The following is an 18,365-nucleotide window of genomic DNA, read 5'->3' on the forward strand; positions in this document are numbered from 1 at the left end:
TCGAGTTATACCCCGAATACTAATAAATATTTTCAGCGTGAGAACAAATCGAAAATAATGTGTAAGGTTTGATATAATTTTTTTATCGATATAATCTACCAGAAAGATTATGAGAAGATTATAAAGTTATAGAAATTTTATTAGCGGACTGACAGCTAGTGAATTTCGGCTTGCGCGAAAAACGAATTGAAATAATTTATTGTAAACGTGAACCAGGAACCACGGAGCGCTTATCCTGGAAGTCGAGAAATTTTATTAGCGGACTGACAGCTAGTGAATTTCGGCTTGCGCGAAAAACGAATTGAAATAATTTATTGTAAACGTGAACCCGGAACCACGGAGCGCTCATCCTGGAAGTCGAGAAATTTTATTAGCGGACTGACAGCTAGTGAATTTCGGCTTGCGCGAAAAACGAATTGAAATAATTTATTGTAAACGTGAACCCGGAACCACGGAGCGCTTATCCTGGAAGTCGAAAAATTTTATTAGCGGACTGACAGCTAGTGAATTTCGGCTTGCGCGAAAAACGAATTGAAATAATTTATTGTAAACGTGAACCCGGAACCACGGAGCGCTTATCCTGGAAGTCGAGAAATTTTATTAGCGGACTGACAGCTAGTGAATTTCGGCTTGCGCGAAAAACGAATTGAAATAATTTATTGTAAACGTGAACCCGGAACCACGGAGCGCTTATCCTGGAAGTCGAAAAATTTTATTAGCGGACTGACAGCTAGTGAATTTCGGCTTGCGCGAAAAACGAATTGAAATAATTTATTGTAAACGTGAACCCGGAACCACGGAGCGCTTATCCTGGAAGTCGAGAAATTTTATTAGCGGACTGACAGCTAGTGAATTTCGGCTTGCGCGAAAAACGAATTGAAATAATTTATTGTAAACGTGAACCCGGAACCACGGAGCGCTTATCCTGGAAGTCGAGAAATTTTATTAGCGGACTGACAGCTACTGAATTTCGGCTTGCGCGAAAAACGAATTGAAATAATTTATTGTAAACGTGAACCCGGAACCACGGAGCGCTTATCCTGGAAGTCGAGAAATTTTATTAGCGGACTGACAGCTACTGAATTTCGGCTTGCGCGAAAAACGAATTGAAATAATTTATTGTAAACGTGAACCCGGAACCACGGAGCGCTTATCCTGGAAGTCGAGAAATTTTATTAGCGGACTGACAGCTACTGAATTTCGGCTTGCGCGAAAAACGAATTGAAATAATTTATTGTAAACGTGAACCCGGAACCACGGAGCGCTTATCCTGGAAGTCGAGAAATTTTATTAGCGGACTGACAGCTACTGAATTTCGGCTTGCGCGAAAAACGAATTGAAATAATTTATTGTAGATCCGGGAGGTTGAGAACCCGGTACTCGAAATACGTAGCGGACCCGAAGCGCGGGATCCGGGAGTTTGAGAACCCGTACTCGAAATTTGCGGAGCGCGACTCTTATCCGTCCGCTCTACTGCGCGGTTGTTTCCAGACTGAGGAATTCGGCTAGCTGATTTTGAATTGGTGACGTCACTTTCCGAACATCCGAAAATTCAAACTTTGGTTTCGAACTGTAATACTAGGTATGATGATGTATGATGTATGATGTATGATGTATGATGTACGATGTACGATGTATGATGTATGATAATATGATATGATGTATAATGATTTTAGTTTTCACATTTCGTACAAGAAATACACACTTTATCTGTCCTGCCGATTCCAGACTCAAGCGGCCAGGCCCTTCGATGGTCAGCCGTTGACTGAAGATATATCCTTCAGTTAACGGCTCAGCTGATAACGCTGCCGTTCTGCGACAGTTGGATGATGAAAAATTTTGCTCGTACCTTTCAAATGTGTGTTAAAATACACTCGAAGTGTTAAGAAGCCTCGTTCCTTCTCTTCCTGTCACCTTCTTAGGTCTTTAAATCACTACGCTGCGTTAAATACTGTCTCATGTACGGAGAATCCATTTAATCTTAATCAAAATTAGCGCATCCGTGATGTATTACAGTTACTCTGAATTTTTTTCCATCCGAATACTTTACGAAAAACAATTCTGCTCCTCCACCCAACGCAGATACTTCACCTGCGACCAGCTAAAACAGCGTTTCGATTCTATGCCTATGAAAATTCAAGATCGAGAGAGCAAATGAAAAGTTGTTGGAATAATTATGAATATTAATGTTAGAGATTACACGGCGGAGCAGGGGGACGAAGAGGACCAAGGTGTTCGGAGGTGGTCGGAGGTGGTTGGAGGTGGTTGGAGGTGTTCGAAAATGGCAGGAGGTGGCAGGGGGTGGTAGGAGGTGGCAGAAGGTGACCGGTGGTGTTTGGAGGTGGTTGGAGGGGGTAGGAAGTGTTTGGTGGCGGCTGGAAGTGATCGGCGGTAGTCGATGAGGACGACGACGACGAAGATGCCGCGGGGCAGTGAGGAGGAGGTGGCCGATGTCGAGGTAGATGAGGAGGCCGAAGGTAGTCGGAGGTTGGAGGTGGTGGTTGATGGTGGTTGGAGGTGCTCGGAGGTCGTTGCGGAGGTTGGCCGTGGACGCGGTTACGCGTTTTCTCACGGGCATGATCGAGTTGATCGATATTTCTCAGTCGCAATCGACAAGAAGTCCTACAAAGTGAGTACCACTTTGAACCGACTCAATCTTAAGCCTCCATACCGACACTACTTTGACTGCTACGAATGTCGGTGCGAGCCCGTTAGGTAGAGTCGATAGAGCGGAACCCTCCTCCGCTCCCAGGCCCACCTGGGTCCACTTGTCTACCAAAAACTGATCACAAAAACTTACCCAGGGTCTATCCGCCTTTATATTCTTCAGTCAACGAGTTAGACAAGGAGAGAATGAGGTATTGATTAATTGTATCCTCTATCTTATCGTTTCGCTCCTGAAAAGAAAGAGATAGAGATTCACCCGACCAATCGCTGTCCCTTTACTTAGTCTCTCATTCATACCCGAACGAATTTATTTTTTTTCAACCATTTGTTGGTCGTTAGTGTTTCATGGTGTGCTTCCGGTGTCAGATAGTCAATAGCGTAGTAGTTATTAATAAAACAAGATCGGTTAGGGAATTCAAGTGACATTAGCCCGATAGTTGTATTTTGGGACCGATTTGAGTTCTGCTTGTGCGGAATCGTTTGTTCGTCGTTTGTTAGCGTTATTTAGCGCTTCTCTAACCTTTAATAGTTCCCGATTGACCTGTAAAACTTGAAAAACAGCCCTCTCCCCGAGCCCGCCCAAAAAATAAGTAAATAAAACGACTCTAGTTTGGCAATAGTTCCGGGAGTTTGTTCAATCTATCGGTTCAATCCCAGCACGTCTAACTTACGACAGCTCCTCGTTAAAATGAATCACAGTAAAATTCACTTTTACGTTCGTGAAATGTTTGTTGATTGTTTGCGAGTGTTTGGTAACACAATCCCGTAAAAAATCCATCAACGATCATTACACGATCACCCGTACAGAAAATGAAGTTTTAATGCAATTTATGGTTATAGTGAGGAGCATCCATAAGTTAGATCCGCTAGGACTGGAAAACGGTCAAAAGTAGCGTCTAGTTACACATGATTTCATTTTTTGTTTCTACATATTTCTTTTATTTTTACAGATAATCAGGAGACTGTCAAGGGTTGGATGAGCGCTATTGAACACGAACGAAAGACCAATAAACGATTTCGCACATGCAGAACTGAATTCGAGTCCAAAATACAATTGTGAAGGGCGACGTCACTTTCATTCCCTAACCGATGTTATTTTATTAATAACGACTTAACTATTGACAATTTCATTATATGAATATTTCCAGAGTCATCCAATTATGAATAATCTTAGTCGAATTTGTTCACTTTGCGGTAAAATAGTTATTTATATAATCCATAAGCCTTTGGTTACATATGCAACATTGTTCGAGATTTTTCAACAAAAAGGTCTTATTGAATGATGTCAGCACAATTACACCTAAAATAATTGAGAGACCTTTTGTAATTGTATTACAAACACGAGTTATACTTAATATGCATCTTCATTTTATTGTTAGAGGAATTAATGAAAACACACTCCAACCGCTAGTTGGTATTCTAATTTTTGAAAATGTTTATTTGCTATTGTGCGATATTCCGAAAATCAGTTAATCAATATTAATAATGATGATATCATGATCTAAATTATTTAAACCGATATTACGCATTATATTATATTGCAGCATATTTTTGAACAACATTAATAATATATTAGACTGCAATATTTATACTTATGTGTAATTAATGTATATCGGTATGTGTAATAATACATGTATAATATCGATTGTAGTTTATTGTAAATTGATTTACATTTTAAAATATGCTATGTGACCATTATCTAGTGTAATATTCAACTATATAATATTATTTATTTTGCATTTGTTACTATTTACGGTATCTTAACTGTCATTCCTTTAAAGATAACAATGTGTTAGCAACTTCTCGCAAAGTCTTACAGCTTCAGTTTCATTTCATGAATTCTTAGTCGAGTAATTTCTATAACTGCTTTATATTTAAATTTTCGCACAGGCTCTGCTGCTATCGATTCTTTGCATTTCTGCTTCGAATTGATATTATTTTTCCTCACTGAGATAAACATTTATCCCGAGCTATCGAGAAATTCATTGGATAATTAAGTTAACTAATAGACCGGTAATGATCACCAGTTAGTAACATTTCGCGTATGGAACAAAATTACTTTCTAAGTCAAAAAATACTGCAATGTGCAATTATTTCGAGTAATTTATTTAGTTACGGCAGCTAGCACAATTTGAATAACAGCGTGAAACTTTATGCCAACTGTGAGAGTGGCTACTAAGTCTCAGAACAAAGTATATTGCTTACGTAGCTGATTGCAGTAAGATAGTTAAATAAACTATCAAACGATTCTAAAGAATATTAGGAGAACCAAATTTACGAATGGTTCAGTTCTGATCAAATTTGATTAGTGAAAATAATTGTAAATGTTTTACGTTTGAGCCCATATGCAGTTATTTTTGCCACACACTGCCAATAACAATGGCACAACAAGTTGTACTTGTTAATTAGTATAATTTATAATATATTGCTACTAATTATATTATATATAATATCATCTAATAATATCAATATAAAACCCTTCTTAATTTTATGAAATGGTAAATAACAGTTCATCACTCCCACCTGATAAATGCAAAGTGCAGTCTCGTCATGCGTTAATCAAAAGCTAAAAAATGGAAACTGATTCTGCAAGAGGGCACAGCTGATGTGTGTAATATACTTAACTACAAAGAATGAGAAATTGATAAGACCATTGAAAGGATGAAAGACAGCGTCCTTTGTGCCAAGGCAGCTTTGGCGCGTATAGATCAACATTTTTCCACTATACGGATTGTAAGTTTGACCTAGAACCTAAATTAACTGCATCATCGAAATATTTGATCTCATTTTTATAGTTATCAAAAACCCCTCATTACACGGTATGGTGGACGTTCTTACTTTGAGAGACTGATTTAAATTTTAAATCCAATTCTTTTAGCGTTTGTTTAAAATCTGCTGACGAATACCTGGCAGTTTAGTTAAGCGTCAAGGACTTTCTCATATGTCAATATTTTCACCAAGAAACAGCAAGGTGTACGAAACGGGTTGATTGTGAGCATTTAGTAAAGCCCGCTGTCAGGATCTGGTGTCTGATTCTCCAAGTTACAGGGGTGTAGGAATTCTTGTCCTCTCTCGTGGAGCCATTTATTCGCCACTGAAATTAAGGAACATACGTAACAAAAGTTAAGATAATCTTTTCTCAAGACCTGTAATGAAATTAACTGAAATTGCGCAGACTGACTATGATCTTTCTCTATATTGGAATCTATTATCTATTATTTTTACACTTTCAAATCCTACACCTACACCTTTGAGACTACTGTATTCGGCTTATGAATTGTCCATTTCGCGCATTTGAAATGTATCTCAATCGCTTTAATCATATTTGAATGGTTAATTCTCCTCATAACAGATACTCACCCCACTTAGAGCCGGTCAAAACTGGACATGCAGCGTGTCTCGTTCTGTAATCTCCTTCGCCATTTGGCTTCAAGTTGAACCAAAATGCAGCGCTACCCTTTCGTGGCCAAAGAGCAAGATTGATTTTTGTAAAAACAGTACCACCGCCTTGTTCCACATCACTCATCTGGAATGTGTGAATAATGAATAACAATGAGTGATTATCAATGATGTATTAGTAATAATATTAACAAGTCGTACTAGTTTGCAGATTAAGTCTCTTAACTTCGACCTTAAATATAATAGAAGTAGAATAGAGTGAATCCAAATTAACTTACATAGTAAAGGACCGTTGCGATTCGATTTCCAGTTCCAAGACTTTTGAAAGCATTTTTTTCTTCTCGCTTCGGATGTAATATAAATAAGGTTTTTTTTTTAATAATAGTGCTTTACGATTTCAGGGGTAATGAAACGCTCAAGTTTTTAACAAATCGGGCATGGAAGAGTACAATACTGGATGTACGCTAATATTATTATGTATTCATTAGTAAGCATTTCTTCTAATTTTTAGAGCTCGACGCCTTAGAGGGCTTTTATTACATTTTCATGTATTTGATAATTGTACAATGCGCGGAAAAGATGCAGTGACCAAAGAAAAAAGATATTATTCACCCTTGCAAAGTCAAAGTGGGGCTCGTAATGTCCACCAATTCCATAGTTGACTACTTGCAGCTCTTCCGCAGTATCGACAGTCAAGCTTGTCAGGTCCTCCACTCGCCTACTGACAGCCTTTACGTGTGGATGTTCGTATTCCTGGAGCCAGGCACTTTTGCTGATACGATAATGCGCAATTTCAACTTCACCAGTTTTGTAGTTTTGGACAGTTGCTCTTTTAAACTAAGAACAAAAGCGACGCAGGTTTATTTCTCATTGAGAAATTTAAACTACATTGACTGAAATTCTCCATTCTATTCCAGGCTATGCGTCGATTAATTCTTATTACGACTTACTCTCGGCTGAGCCATCCTCTTCACAGTGTCAATTTCTTCGTCATAAATTACGTCGTGATATATCACGATTCTAGGATCCAAGTAAGCTTCTTCTTCCTTGAACGGCGCGATCTTGAGGAAGGGGATTCCCCGTTCCACGTAACGACATTTCAAATTTTTCTGGACGTCGGCTGGTAGCGTCACCTCTCCACGACACAGCATTTCGTACCGCTCCCTTTCCGTCAACTCTTCCCATGTTTTGATCTTCTTCTCAGCTACAGTGAAGGGCTGAAGAGTGAAAATCGTAAAAGTCAAATCGTGCCCGATTTTCAGTTATGGTATCTTTTACGAACCAACATGTTAAAATTTGGAAGTTCCTGTCGGAAAAGAATAATCTAACTATCAAACTTTTCTTAGCTTTGTTTTCAAATATAATTGTGAACGGAAAAAATGCAGGTGCATTATTTAATAAAAGTCAATCTCTTATTGGGAATCGACAAATCTAGACGATCGATTTAAAAATTAATGTATTTCAAATGAATAATATGAAAAATAGAGCCCGCAGAGAGAAAAACTTCTTTTCACAGCAAATTCTCATTATCTATTAATGTCGCATTTGTAATCGCCGAAAAATCTGACAGGGAAAATCCTATTTATCGTATCATGAGAATTCAATCCTTGAATTCCATTTATACCCTGGGCACTCTTACTGTTGCCGATATGTGAATTGATTTGTTTTACTGTCATTAATACATAGATTTGATGATACCTTATGCCGATCGAAAAATGTCTACATTTTGTGCACGGTGTTGTTTCTGAGACTAAGAAGTAATGTTAATCGAAGTATTTTTAAACACGAGGCAACGCCATTTTTTATAAAAATGGGTTTGAAGTAGAGCCTCAGAAATTTTGGAATGTCACAAATCGGAAAATTATTGGATTTTTCCAAAAAATTTTAATTCTTCAAAGGATCAGATTTACTTTATTCAGTTCGCTTCATATTTAAAACACGTAATGTCAAAGATTTTCGAAATTTTTAACTTTTTGAGACAATTTTTGCCTAGTTTCAATTACGACCACTGCGTGGAAATAAGAAGTTACCGCGCGGTATTGCACAAAAATTATGCCTATCTTCGAGAAATCTGAGAAAAATTTTAGGAAAGAAAATTGTGATAATGAGAAACGGTAATGAGAAACCTGAAACCTTTTCCAGTACCAATTGATAATGAGACTGGTAATAAGAAAACGCGGAATAAGAAGGTGGACGTTTTCTCAAGTCTTTTCGTCAAGAGTTCGTTGATTGAATGTCAAGAACATACCGCCAACTCCCGACTAATTGCTTGGATCACTTTAAAATTTTCTCGCCCACTCTACGAGGCATGGTTAGTAAGTAATTTCACAGACCAAATTCATAGCCTATTACGCAATAACATTCAAAAAGTTTACGAGTACATTCTCTATCAACCTGAATAGAAATAATGCATTTCCAAAATCCTCTCACGCTGCAAGTCATCAATTTTCAGCCATACGTCAATTGAAATTGACTTGAAACGATGTATTTGATATGTTTTGTGACGCAACACGTAGAGTATGAAAATTTTGCATACATGTAATTTAAAAAAAATTCTGATGTAATCTAAAAATGTCTTCATATAAAATGAAAAAGGACAGAAAAAAGTACAGAAACGTTTAGGTAGATCTGGTAATAATAAAAGCTCACTTTTCAATCACTATGAAAGTTACAAATTTGGATACATTTTTATTCGAACTTATGTATACGTGCTACTTGACGGTTAACAGTAACGTGGGTAATTTTCCGAAGTGAAACAGAATAGAAGGAGCTGAAAATTGATTGTTGTTGCAAGTAAAAAATGTTTCCTTCATTCACCTGATCAGCTGGAATCGCTTCTTCCTGGCCGTCTTCGCCGCGCTTCCGTCTTTGCTGGGTAATTTTTTTCTGCATTTCCTCTTGATAGTACGCGCGATTACCTAGAGCACGCTGATGGGTCGGTACTAGTTCAAGAAGTTCGTTAGTCATGCTGAGTGCGCGGGCGACGTTTCCTAGTGGATGAAAGATAGTTTATCGTCACGATGATTGCTCCTCGCAATAAAATAACTAGAGAACACACATGATGCACGGAGTCGTGGGATGTTTCATGCAGATCGGGATGACGTGGAGGAAACTTGTGCGCGTCAGAACCGAAAAAAATTACAGTTCATTTTTTCTTGTGTCAGCGAAAACTTGTACTTTACAAAATCGCGATTATCCTTAACGTTGGATGTTATCTAGGTAATTTACGTCATGCCGTTTTGTTATTTTATACATTTAAAAGTGATGTTTTTCGCTATACTTTTTATTCGTTCAACTATCTTTATCTCAAAAGCTTTCCAGTTCTTCCAACTAGAACCCTTCCCTATATCGTTTCAAATAAAGCAAAATGACAGAGAGCGAATTTCCGCCCGTTTTACCTTGCATGTAGGTCGAAAATGCGAGATACTCCAAAATGTCGGGTTTCGTGGTCGTAGTTCTATTGTGCTCTTCCTGGAGACGGTCCATGGCTTCCTGCATCCATAACACCGTGTGGTAATAGTCAGCATTGTTGTACGACTGCCTGCCTAGTTCGAAACAGTCCCCGGCTGCGAAACACGATAAAGAAATTGAGTAATTGAGTAAAAATAATCGATTATACTCGATTAATTGGGAAAAAATAATCGTTCGCTTTTGGTAATTGGTAATTAACTCACCGCTGAGACCAGTGCTGTACTGAACTCCGTTAAGGACCCCCCTGGCAACGTGGGCAGTGTCCAACTTGTACGTGTCCTGAAGCCTCATAAGCGCGACCGCAGCTCCGTTGAGATCCTCGTCTGTAGGGAACTTCAGGTCGTTCCTCGAATTCGTTATGTTACTGACGAAAGCCTTTCCGACGTCTTCGGTGATTAGTTCTTCGATCCGTTTCCAGTCGGTTGTCAAACGCTTCACCAGAAGATAAGCGTTTATTGGATTCGACAAGTACTGCTGGATGTTCCTCGACGCCTCCTCATGTTCTCGCGCGTAATCCTCGACATTTCTGTAATTGCAAGATTTCCAATTAGCTATATCTGCGAATAAAACGAGGTAACGGGCTTTCGTTTTTCATAGTTTTTGACGCGGTATTCGATTGGCGCAACGTGACGGAAAATGCACTCCTCAATTTTCAGATATATGCTAACTAGAAAGCTCAAGGATCATTTCAAAGATATTCCAGCTTTTACGCTGAGAAAAGTAGGTATCTAAATATAAGTGCATTCTAAGTAGAAAGTTTCGAGACTATTCAGACGATTCTTTCAGCCGTAATAATGTGCGTATCACAGAAATTGTTTATGTGAGTAAAAAATTTTGTCAAATATAAAATATTACGCTAAATATAAGTTTCCCAAGCGTCAGATGATGTTCCAAATTTTTGACTGATGGAGAGTATCAGACCTCTGGGACATGGATTCCGCTCAAACTTCTAAGATCCTTTCCTTGATCTAAAACACGAAGCCTACGTACGTAGTTTTTTTCTCTTCACTGCGAATAAAATTGATAATATCGGCAGTTTGATGAGTGAAATTCTATAATAAATAAAACCTGTTAGGTATTTTTACTTTATGTATGTATTAATTTTCGTTGGCCTCCGTTGAAGTTTCGATGACGGGATCTTATAGATTTAAGTGTACACGGATACATCATTATTTCAGAGCTATAGTGAAGTACAAATTGCGAGTCATCGACAATCTGTTCTACTGTAAATCGAGTAAAGAAGAACCTGGTATAGATGGCACTACGCATCAGAATTTCCATATTTTGGGCCAAAGAAACATCCGTATAAGTTCTTGCAGAATCCGTGACTCGGAGGTCTCATATTATCCTCGATAGCGCTTTTTATTTCAAGATAACTCACGATCAGCATCTGTCCGATGAAACGTACAGTCAGGTTGAAAAAGCGTTGAAACAAAAACGTAACCAAGCAGAACTTTAAATAGCGTCACTGAAACTAATCCAGTTAAACTTGTTATTTCAACGATATAATAGAAATCTCATTATTCTATACTATTTTTTAACTAAAAGATCCACATTGCTCGTCTGATTTTAATGAACCATACTTGATTTTATTCGTAAATGAATTCACCGCATATCGTCCAAGTTAAATTTTGTTTAGCAATAACGTATTTCTCATCTCATCTAAAGTTCAGCATCTGTAAATTGTTACGATTGTATACGTGCAGAATTTTTTTCCAACTTACAAGGTCATGAAAAAATCAAACTCAAACAATTTCTAGGGAGTTAATTTACAAACAAGATCAGTCGGTGTCAAAACGTCTTTTTTTTTTCTAGATCACAGAGACTTTCTTGAATGAGATTAAATTCGCTCAGCTTCACTGCCCTGATCAATTTTCTTTCTGTGACGTTTTTTATTCGACACATTTTTAACCTGACTATACATCCCATACACCTTTAAACGCCGATCTTGAATTAAGGAACTTAACGGCATGGTTTTCATCGCAAATGTTGTCCAATTTTTATGTTAATTTCGGGAGATAAAACAGGGTAGCAGGTACACAAGGGTTTGACTCGATCGAATAATACGGGGGAACGCAGCATGGGATTTTCATCCAGTACATTAAGGGTTTTGAGGAGATGATCGGGCTAAATGAAAAATGAAGTGCTCGGAAGACTGGCTCAGGCCGAATATATATAATATACAGATTCTGCAGCTTTCACGGATCAAGGATAGGAGGATTTACGAGTATAAGGCCATGAATCGCGATGATACCTTCCCTTTTATTGGAGAATCCAATAACGGTCCATACCTATTTTTACTTATTTTTTTTTCTTGTAATAAAACCCGAGAGATGATGGCCGTGAACGATTTTTCATAACGCCTCTTTACTCGCTGTCTATGTATGTATGTATACATATCATGTATCCGTCCGATACTCATCGATCTGTAATGTATCCCATACATTTGCTGCATACCAAATACGGAAAATACCCCGTTTGAAAAAATTTCATACCTATAACCACTTTTTCCGAGCAATTAAAATCTGCAATCCGATGCGAAGAGATTGAAAACTTGTTTCTGTCAACTTTCCCCGTTTCTCCCCGCAAAACGCTCAACAATATTTCATACTCCAGAGGTATAATTAACAGCATTGTTTATATCTACCATTTCCGAGAAGTCTTCTGTACAGATACCGAATGCTTTGAATAGCAGGCAGCTATCGCTTATCTATATGCATATTGTATAATAATGAACAATGAGCTTTGGATACGTTTTCGGTGAAAGGGAGGAGCGAATACGCGTAACTCAAGCTTCTTGGAGAATTGTGATTTGCAGATTTGGCCTTGGCAGGGAATCGTTACGTGATGATTGTCTTTGTTAGTAAAAAAAAGATATCTGCTGCTGCTGCTGCTGCGAGCATGAACAAATCCTAAGATATTTTCATGACGTTAGCGTACTCGAACACGCTACGTCGAGCTTTCAAGCCCCATGTGCTTAAACGAGAAATATTTTCCAAATTAAGGAATACTACCCTACGTGTAGAGCCAGCAAATAAATTGTGCCCCCCCAGAGACGTTATAGCGGATATCGAGTTTCATGCCAAATGCAATGAAGAGAAAAATTTCTCCCGCCCCCATGCCGCTCATCAGCTGACGAACACATTAATTTCGTGCAGAATTGAGTTGTTTACGGCTGTCGTCACTGAAGCGAGACGTTTTAATCACAAGCCTCTATTCCTATCGATTTTAGTTTCCTCTTTTGCTGTTTATTTTTTTACTTCTATTCCATTTTTCGTTTATCATTTTGCCCTTCGTCCTACCGTTAGCGCGTATAACAGCTCGCATTTGCGATCGCAACGAGTAGATATAACATTCGGTTGCCGTACATGTAACTATAAAACCCTATATGTATAAATAACTAACTGTATCGAATTGCGATTCGAATCCATTTATTTTTTTCAGGTTGGATTTTTAGGACTCGTTAAAAAAAAAAAAAAGAAAAAAAACTTTTAAGGGTAAAAACATAACCGCGAGAGATTCGAAGTGATGGAAAATTTGAATTTTGCAGACGTATTTTGAGATTTTCTGCATGTTATGATACTACTGTATCTGCATACTCAGATATAATGGACATTTAATATGTGGACACGCTCACAGAACTCGCATTCGAGGTGAGAAAATTACTTTGCAGTACGGAGTTCAATTTGAAACGGGCAGTGAAATGCTTACGCGGTAAAATTTGTTTAGGACGAGATGTGAAATTTAATTAAAAAGCTTACTGACCGGTATGTGTTTACACATGTGTGGGCGTATTATAAAACGACTGGCTCGCGGGTTGTAAGCCATTGTTGCGTGTACCTATGTACTTTCATGCAAAACATCCCGTACATTCGTCCCGGTATCGCGGGTATGTTTCGTTTTTATTTTTCTGTAGAGCGCCAGAATAGCTGACGAAAATGATTTAAAAAATGTTGACATGAAAGAGACACAAAAATTGCTGATTGTAAGACTGTAAATTACTTGCATTTCGAACAATGTCACTCAACTGGTTTGACCACCCTTGCTACAAAGATATTTTCGAGATTTTAATTTTCTGAATATAAATTATTAGTTTTTATGTCAGTTACCTTAGACTCAGCGTAAACAGATTTGGGCTTGTTCAAGGCAGACGCTCTAAGGTGACTTCGGCTACTGGTCCAACAGCATTTACCCCATAATCGATGGTGGCATGACGATAAGCCGCATGGAGACCATAGCGTTCGTTTGTAGGGCCACGAGTAGTAACATTCAGATCAACCGATGTCGTTAATTCATAGGAACATTCACATTGCTGCTTGGTAGTGTTTTATGTCTCGTTACCATGCTTTACAAATCCCATCACAGAAAGTGCCAATTCCTTCGGTCGACTGTGACTCGGTGATAACAGCGACGAGTCGAAGATATCTACATCAGACTAGACGTCGAAGACCCCCGGTATGCATCGTTTAAAATCAACGATGGTGTGTAAAAGTATCACGCAATAATCGCGAGTGAGTTCAGAGACAGTGTTCCTTCTATTTTGAAAAAACGTGTATAAGCTCATCCAGCGAACACAAAAAGTTCGAACGTGGAACTAGCATGGCAAGAAATATGGCACCGTGACGTCGACGCAAGAGGCAAAGAGCTTCGCTGAGTTGCAGGGTCATCGACTCATAATTAACTCTGTCGTCAATTAACGGCTAAATTAATTGAAATTGCGTTACGAAAGTGGCGAGGAAGCTTTCCGCGCAGCAATATTACCCCGAAGCTGCGGTAGTACGTAATAATTATTCTTGGGAAAAGAGAGAGTGAGATGAAGTTTTAAGGGTGTGTTAAACGATCTTTCCGTACCGTGGCCGGATTTATCTACTCCGGGACAATTTCACTGCGCGTGTGAACTGTGTTAATAGGCCCACCTTGTCCAAATTCAAAGAAAAAGAAAAAAAAAAAAAACGTATTGACTGCAACGATATTTGGAAAAGTGTTCTTGATCCGCGGACTGTAATAACCACGCTGGTTTCCCAACGTGTCAACCACCCCGGGTCAAAACCTCAACCACGAGGCCCCGGGAATAAGGCCAGCGCGAGAATCCCCAACCGGTCTTCTCGGATGTGCTCTCGCATCTAATTACTCGATCACTGGTACATTAGAAACACGATCCAACGTCATTTAGTAATCAAATCGATCATTATGAGCCTCGATTCGTCGAGTTGATAGCCCGACGTTCACACTGTTCACTGATTCACTCTCGCACACGTAACGAGCTACTGTCAACAAGACTCACGTGTTTTCTCTTCCGAGTTTCGACTAATACTGATCTGGTTTTGGATTCTTCTCCGTATTCTCCTCTCGCTTGCTCTCGCGGGGATTTTGAGAACTTTAGACCGTATTGTCTTGTCGACCACTCGCCGTAGTGTGCGCGAGATTAGCGTACTTGGCTTCATTCAGCTTCATTCACACATACATCGTAGTATTATGATACATTCCGTCCCTTTACTAACCTCTAGGTGATCTATAGCGGTCGTTCACCCCCTCGCCTTACCATACCTCTCTGGTATTACATATGGTTTCAAGTAACGCTCGTCCAAACTGTAGTGCTATTCAGCACACTTCTTCATTTTTTACACATTCTCAGGTTGAGTTCGCGATAAACATTGGATTCTAACTTAATAATCAGATGGGTCAATAATGGCCTGTGGCAATGGACGTTTGCCAAATTTTATGTCATAAAGCACTGGTTATGTGCACTGGTTATGTTAATTTCCAAGAACCGAATCCTCGAACTCCTCTTGCAGCTAGGTGAATATTTCAGTTTGCCACGTACAAAAGTTTGTCTTTTTATTTTACGTTTAGTATGTTTACGTCAAATTGCACGTGTGTGGATAAACTCTGTCTGTATATGCGCAGTGCATTGGTGGATAGAAAGGGTTGCACTGCTGGCAAAAGCCAATATTTAGTTTCGGTTTCCAATCCACATTCACTTCTAGACTCTGAAAAATCGCTATAAGTTACCGAGGAAACAAACTGCTTTTGCACACTTATCGCAGTTGGTTACCACTGCATACCAACCCATGCTTTCGGGTGGGGCCATTTTTTCACTCGAGTATTTTATACGGGGTGACCGTTACACAGTTAAACCTGTAATTTCAAATCAGAATTTTTTAGCGTTTTATGTAGGCTACGTTTTTTTTCATCTAGTCGAAGGTACTACATTTTGTATTTCTGAGGTAGCCACGGTCCGATGTCATGTAAAAATTAATTTTTCACAAAATAGTGAGATGAGAAATGTTATCGAACTCGTAATCTTGGGAAACAAATCTACAAATGATACACGATTATCAAGGACCGTTCTCGCCATATGGCGCATTGGATGATCAAGAAATGTTTAGAAATTATCATTTCCATTATTTCGAACAATGATGTGAACTGATGGCTGGCTTCAGCTTACAATCGATGAATAGTAGAAAATATGAACGAAATTCAATGCTGAATATCCTTACAAAAGTGGGCGGTGGCCTCGAAGAATTTTTCGCATAAATTTGAAACGCGTCATTCTGAATTCTTGAGACTAGCAGCTTGAGATTTCTTGTATCAGATTTGATTAGAAAATTTAATTAGAGGTGATTTCACGGTGTTGAAATTGTAATACAATACCGCCTTGCGTTGGTTCGTTCGCGCACAGACACCCTATTTATATCCGAAACTGGTTGGGTTCGAGAGTTCTGCAAATTTAGGACGGGGAAAGAAATTATGCGGCAGGTATCGCTCCGCTGCTCAAACTGATGCCTGTAATAACTGGAAAATCTATTCGACAACGATCTTTGCTCACCTCGATACACCTTCAAGGCATCCAACCCACACACCTGTATCTAATACCGCGGTTTGAGCGAGAGAAGAATCACTTGATAGAGATTTGGTTTTTACCCGTGTGTGAAAAGCGTGACGGAAGCTTGGGACAAAGAGCTTTCAGGCTGCCTGGAGTAACTAATGGGAATTGCGAATAGTTACGCGGCAGAGACAACTGAGCAAAAGGGTTGCGTTAATTAAAGGTGTAATTTTAGCTACCCAGATTTTTTGCTCCCAGCCCTCGAGCTATCTTGCCGTACATCCCACATGAAGAAGTTTACTGGAGGACGAGGGCTGTAGAGAATCCAGGAGGTATTTAAAATAATTTAAGTGACAGCAAAAGCTGCTCGCGGTCTTCGTATTATTATCTTGCATTGTTGTAGCCTGAATTGCATGACTATATTACCAACATTAGGATTTGCTTATTCGTTTAATAATTGACATTCTTTTTAAAATAAAATCGTCCGTAGATAAGAAGACAATCATCTTTTGCTACTTAAACTTTCCGGATGGGATGAAAGTTTGCAAAAATTTTATGTACATAATTCAACGTAGAACTTATCTTTAATGTATCAAAGAAATATTTTTAAGAAATAGATTAAAGTGATAACGATTTCAAAAGTTTTATACGCTGTTTCGAATCCTGGGAACAGAGAGGTGTAAGACAATGTAAAATAATTGTAACAAAAAAAGATTGCGCGCAAACAATCAACTACACTTCACAGAGATTGACAGAAACTACTTATACAATATGCGTGCTGAAAATACAGATTGAAAGTTACCTACAATTCTAAATGTTTGTACAGAGCTTGTGACGGAATTTGTGACCTATTATGAACGCTGATATGAATTAAGTTTAGAATGCTCGGCAGTTCTCAAAGTTATCGGGATCCCGAAAGGGCAACATGCGATGATTCTTCGTAAAAAATAGGATGCCTATCATTAATAGGAGTGGTATGGCCGATAAAGCATAATGGTTTCCTTCCCTGTACCGTATTCACGAGATAATACAGTCGTTGTGCCGTAAGAGGTACAAGAACGAAAGAGCTTTTTTGCGGCGAAGAGCTGCTTAGGTTGAGTAATGAGTTCTTGCAGGTTTTTATTATTTTTTCAGATGAAAATTCAAATCCCGCTGGGAAAATTTTCCGGCCTAAGAATGATTATAAAAGTATTTTCGAAGCATAAAAATTCGTCCGTAGTCATCGTTCGAAAGGAAAAAAACTTTTCTCTCGAGTCTGTTTCAGCAATAGCTATTTAAATCTATATGCATATCTACATACATCTATAGGGCTTTTCGCGTGAACTTAGTAAACATTCTCCCTGAAATTTTTCAATTTTATAACGGATGTTTCCCATGTTAATACGACCCATGAACGCCCCCCAAAAATTCTCAAATTTTTTCAATCACTCGTCCTTAGCCTATGAATTTTTAAAACCATCTTAAAAACACCCGAATCGGTTTTTTTCAAACAAGACATTGTATAAAACATTCCGTTCTCGAAGTGAAATATTTTTACCCAAGACCCAGAGTGGAAGGTGGCTTTTTTTGTATTTTTCATCATTCTTTCTGTAATATATTTTCAATCTCCGATAATATGATACTCTCTGGACTAATACTAGTAATAATACTCATAATGGGTAACAATTTCACTTAGACAATAAAAACTGACTAGTAGCATCCACTTAAGAACAGACAAGAAAGTCAAATTCCTCAAATAAGTCGAAAATTGTTACTTAATTTCTGTATAACAAATCACATTACTTGGCCGTATCTAGTGTTTCCCTATTTTTCAAAGTTGACTTTTGACCGTTGACCAGAGCGATAAATTTTTTCGTACCTGTAACGGCACAACTTGATATTCCCCAGACTTTAATTTCCGTGCACAACACGCAGTAAACGAAACTTTGCTGTGAATGATAAATACTTGATTCTCCCATTGTCTACCCTGAAAATGTTATCAACGTATATTATGCGCATTATA

General features: G+C 38.5%; 1 protein-coding gene across 5 annotated transcripts in view; it reads right to left on the bottom strand.

The window, feature by feature from the left end:
- Nucleotides 1–4,026: 4,026 nt before the first annotated feature.
- The window catches only part of LOC124188186 (prolyl 4-hydroxylase subunit alpha-1), a 138,957-nt gene continuing 124,618 nt past the window's right edge, over nucleotides 4,027–18,365 (bottom strand). For 2 of the 5 annotated variants that reach the window (XM_046580747.1, XM_046580748.1), the window contains exons 3-10: nucleotides 9,741–10,063; nucleotides 9,465–9,632; nucleotides 8,884–9,056; nucleotides 7,017–7,283; nucleotides 6,679–6,903; nucleotides 6,345–6,410; nucleotides 6,028–6,193; nucleotides 4,035–5,761 (exon numbers count right to left, since the gene is read on the bottom strand). In XM_046580747.1, coding sequence (XP_046436703.1) covers nucleotides 5,667–5,761; nucleotides 6,028–6,193; nucleotides 6,345–6,410; nucleotides 6,679–6,903; nucleotides 7,017–7,283; nucleotides 8,884–9,056; nucleotides 9,465–9,632; nucleotides 9,741–10,063 — 1,483 coding nt within the window. In that variant the 3' untranslated portion in view covers nucleotides 4,035–5,666. Of the gene's footprint in view, nucleotides 5,762–6,027; nucleotides 6,194–6,344; nucleotides 6,411–6,678; nucleotides 6,904–7,016; nucleotides 7,284–8,883; nucleotides 9,057–9,464; nucleotides 9,633–9,740; nucleotides 10,064–18,365 lie in introns of all 5 variants that reach the window. The other 3 variants (XM_046580744.1, XM_046580746.1, XM_046580745.1) reach the window with 3 other exon arrangements.

Source organism: Neodiprion fabricii, chromosome 1 (genome assembly GCF_021155785.1).
Source record: "Neodiprion fabricii isolate iyNeoFabr1 chromosome 1, iyNeoFabr1.1, whole genome shotgun sequence".
NCBI classification, from domain to species: Eukaryota; Metazoa; Arthropoda; class Insecta; order Hymenoptera; family Diprionidae; genus Neodiprion; species Neodiprion fabricii.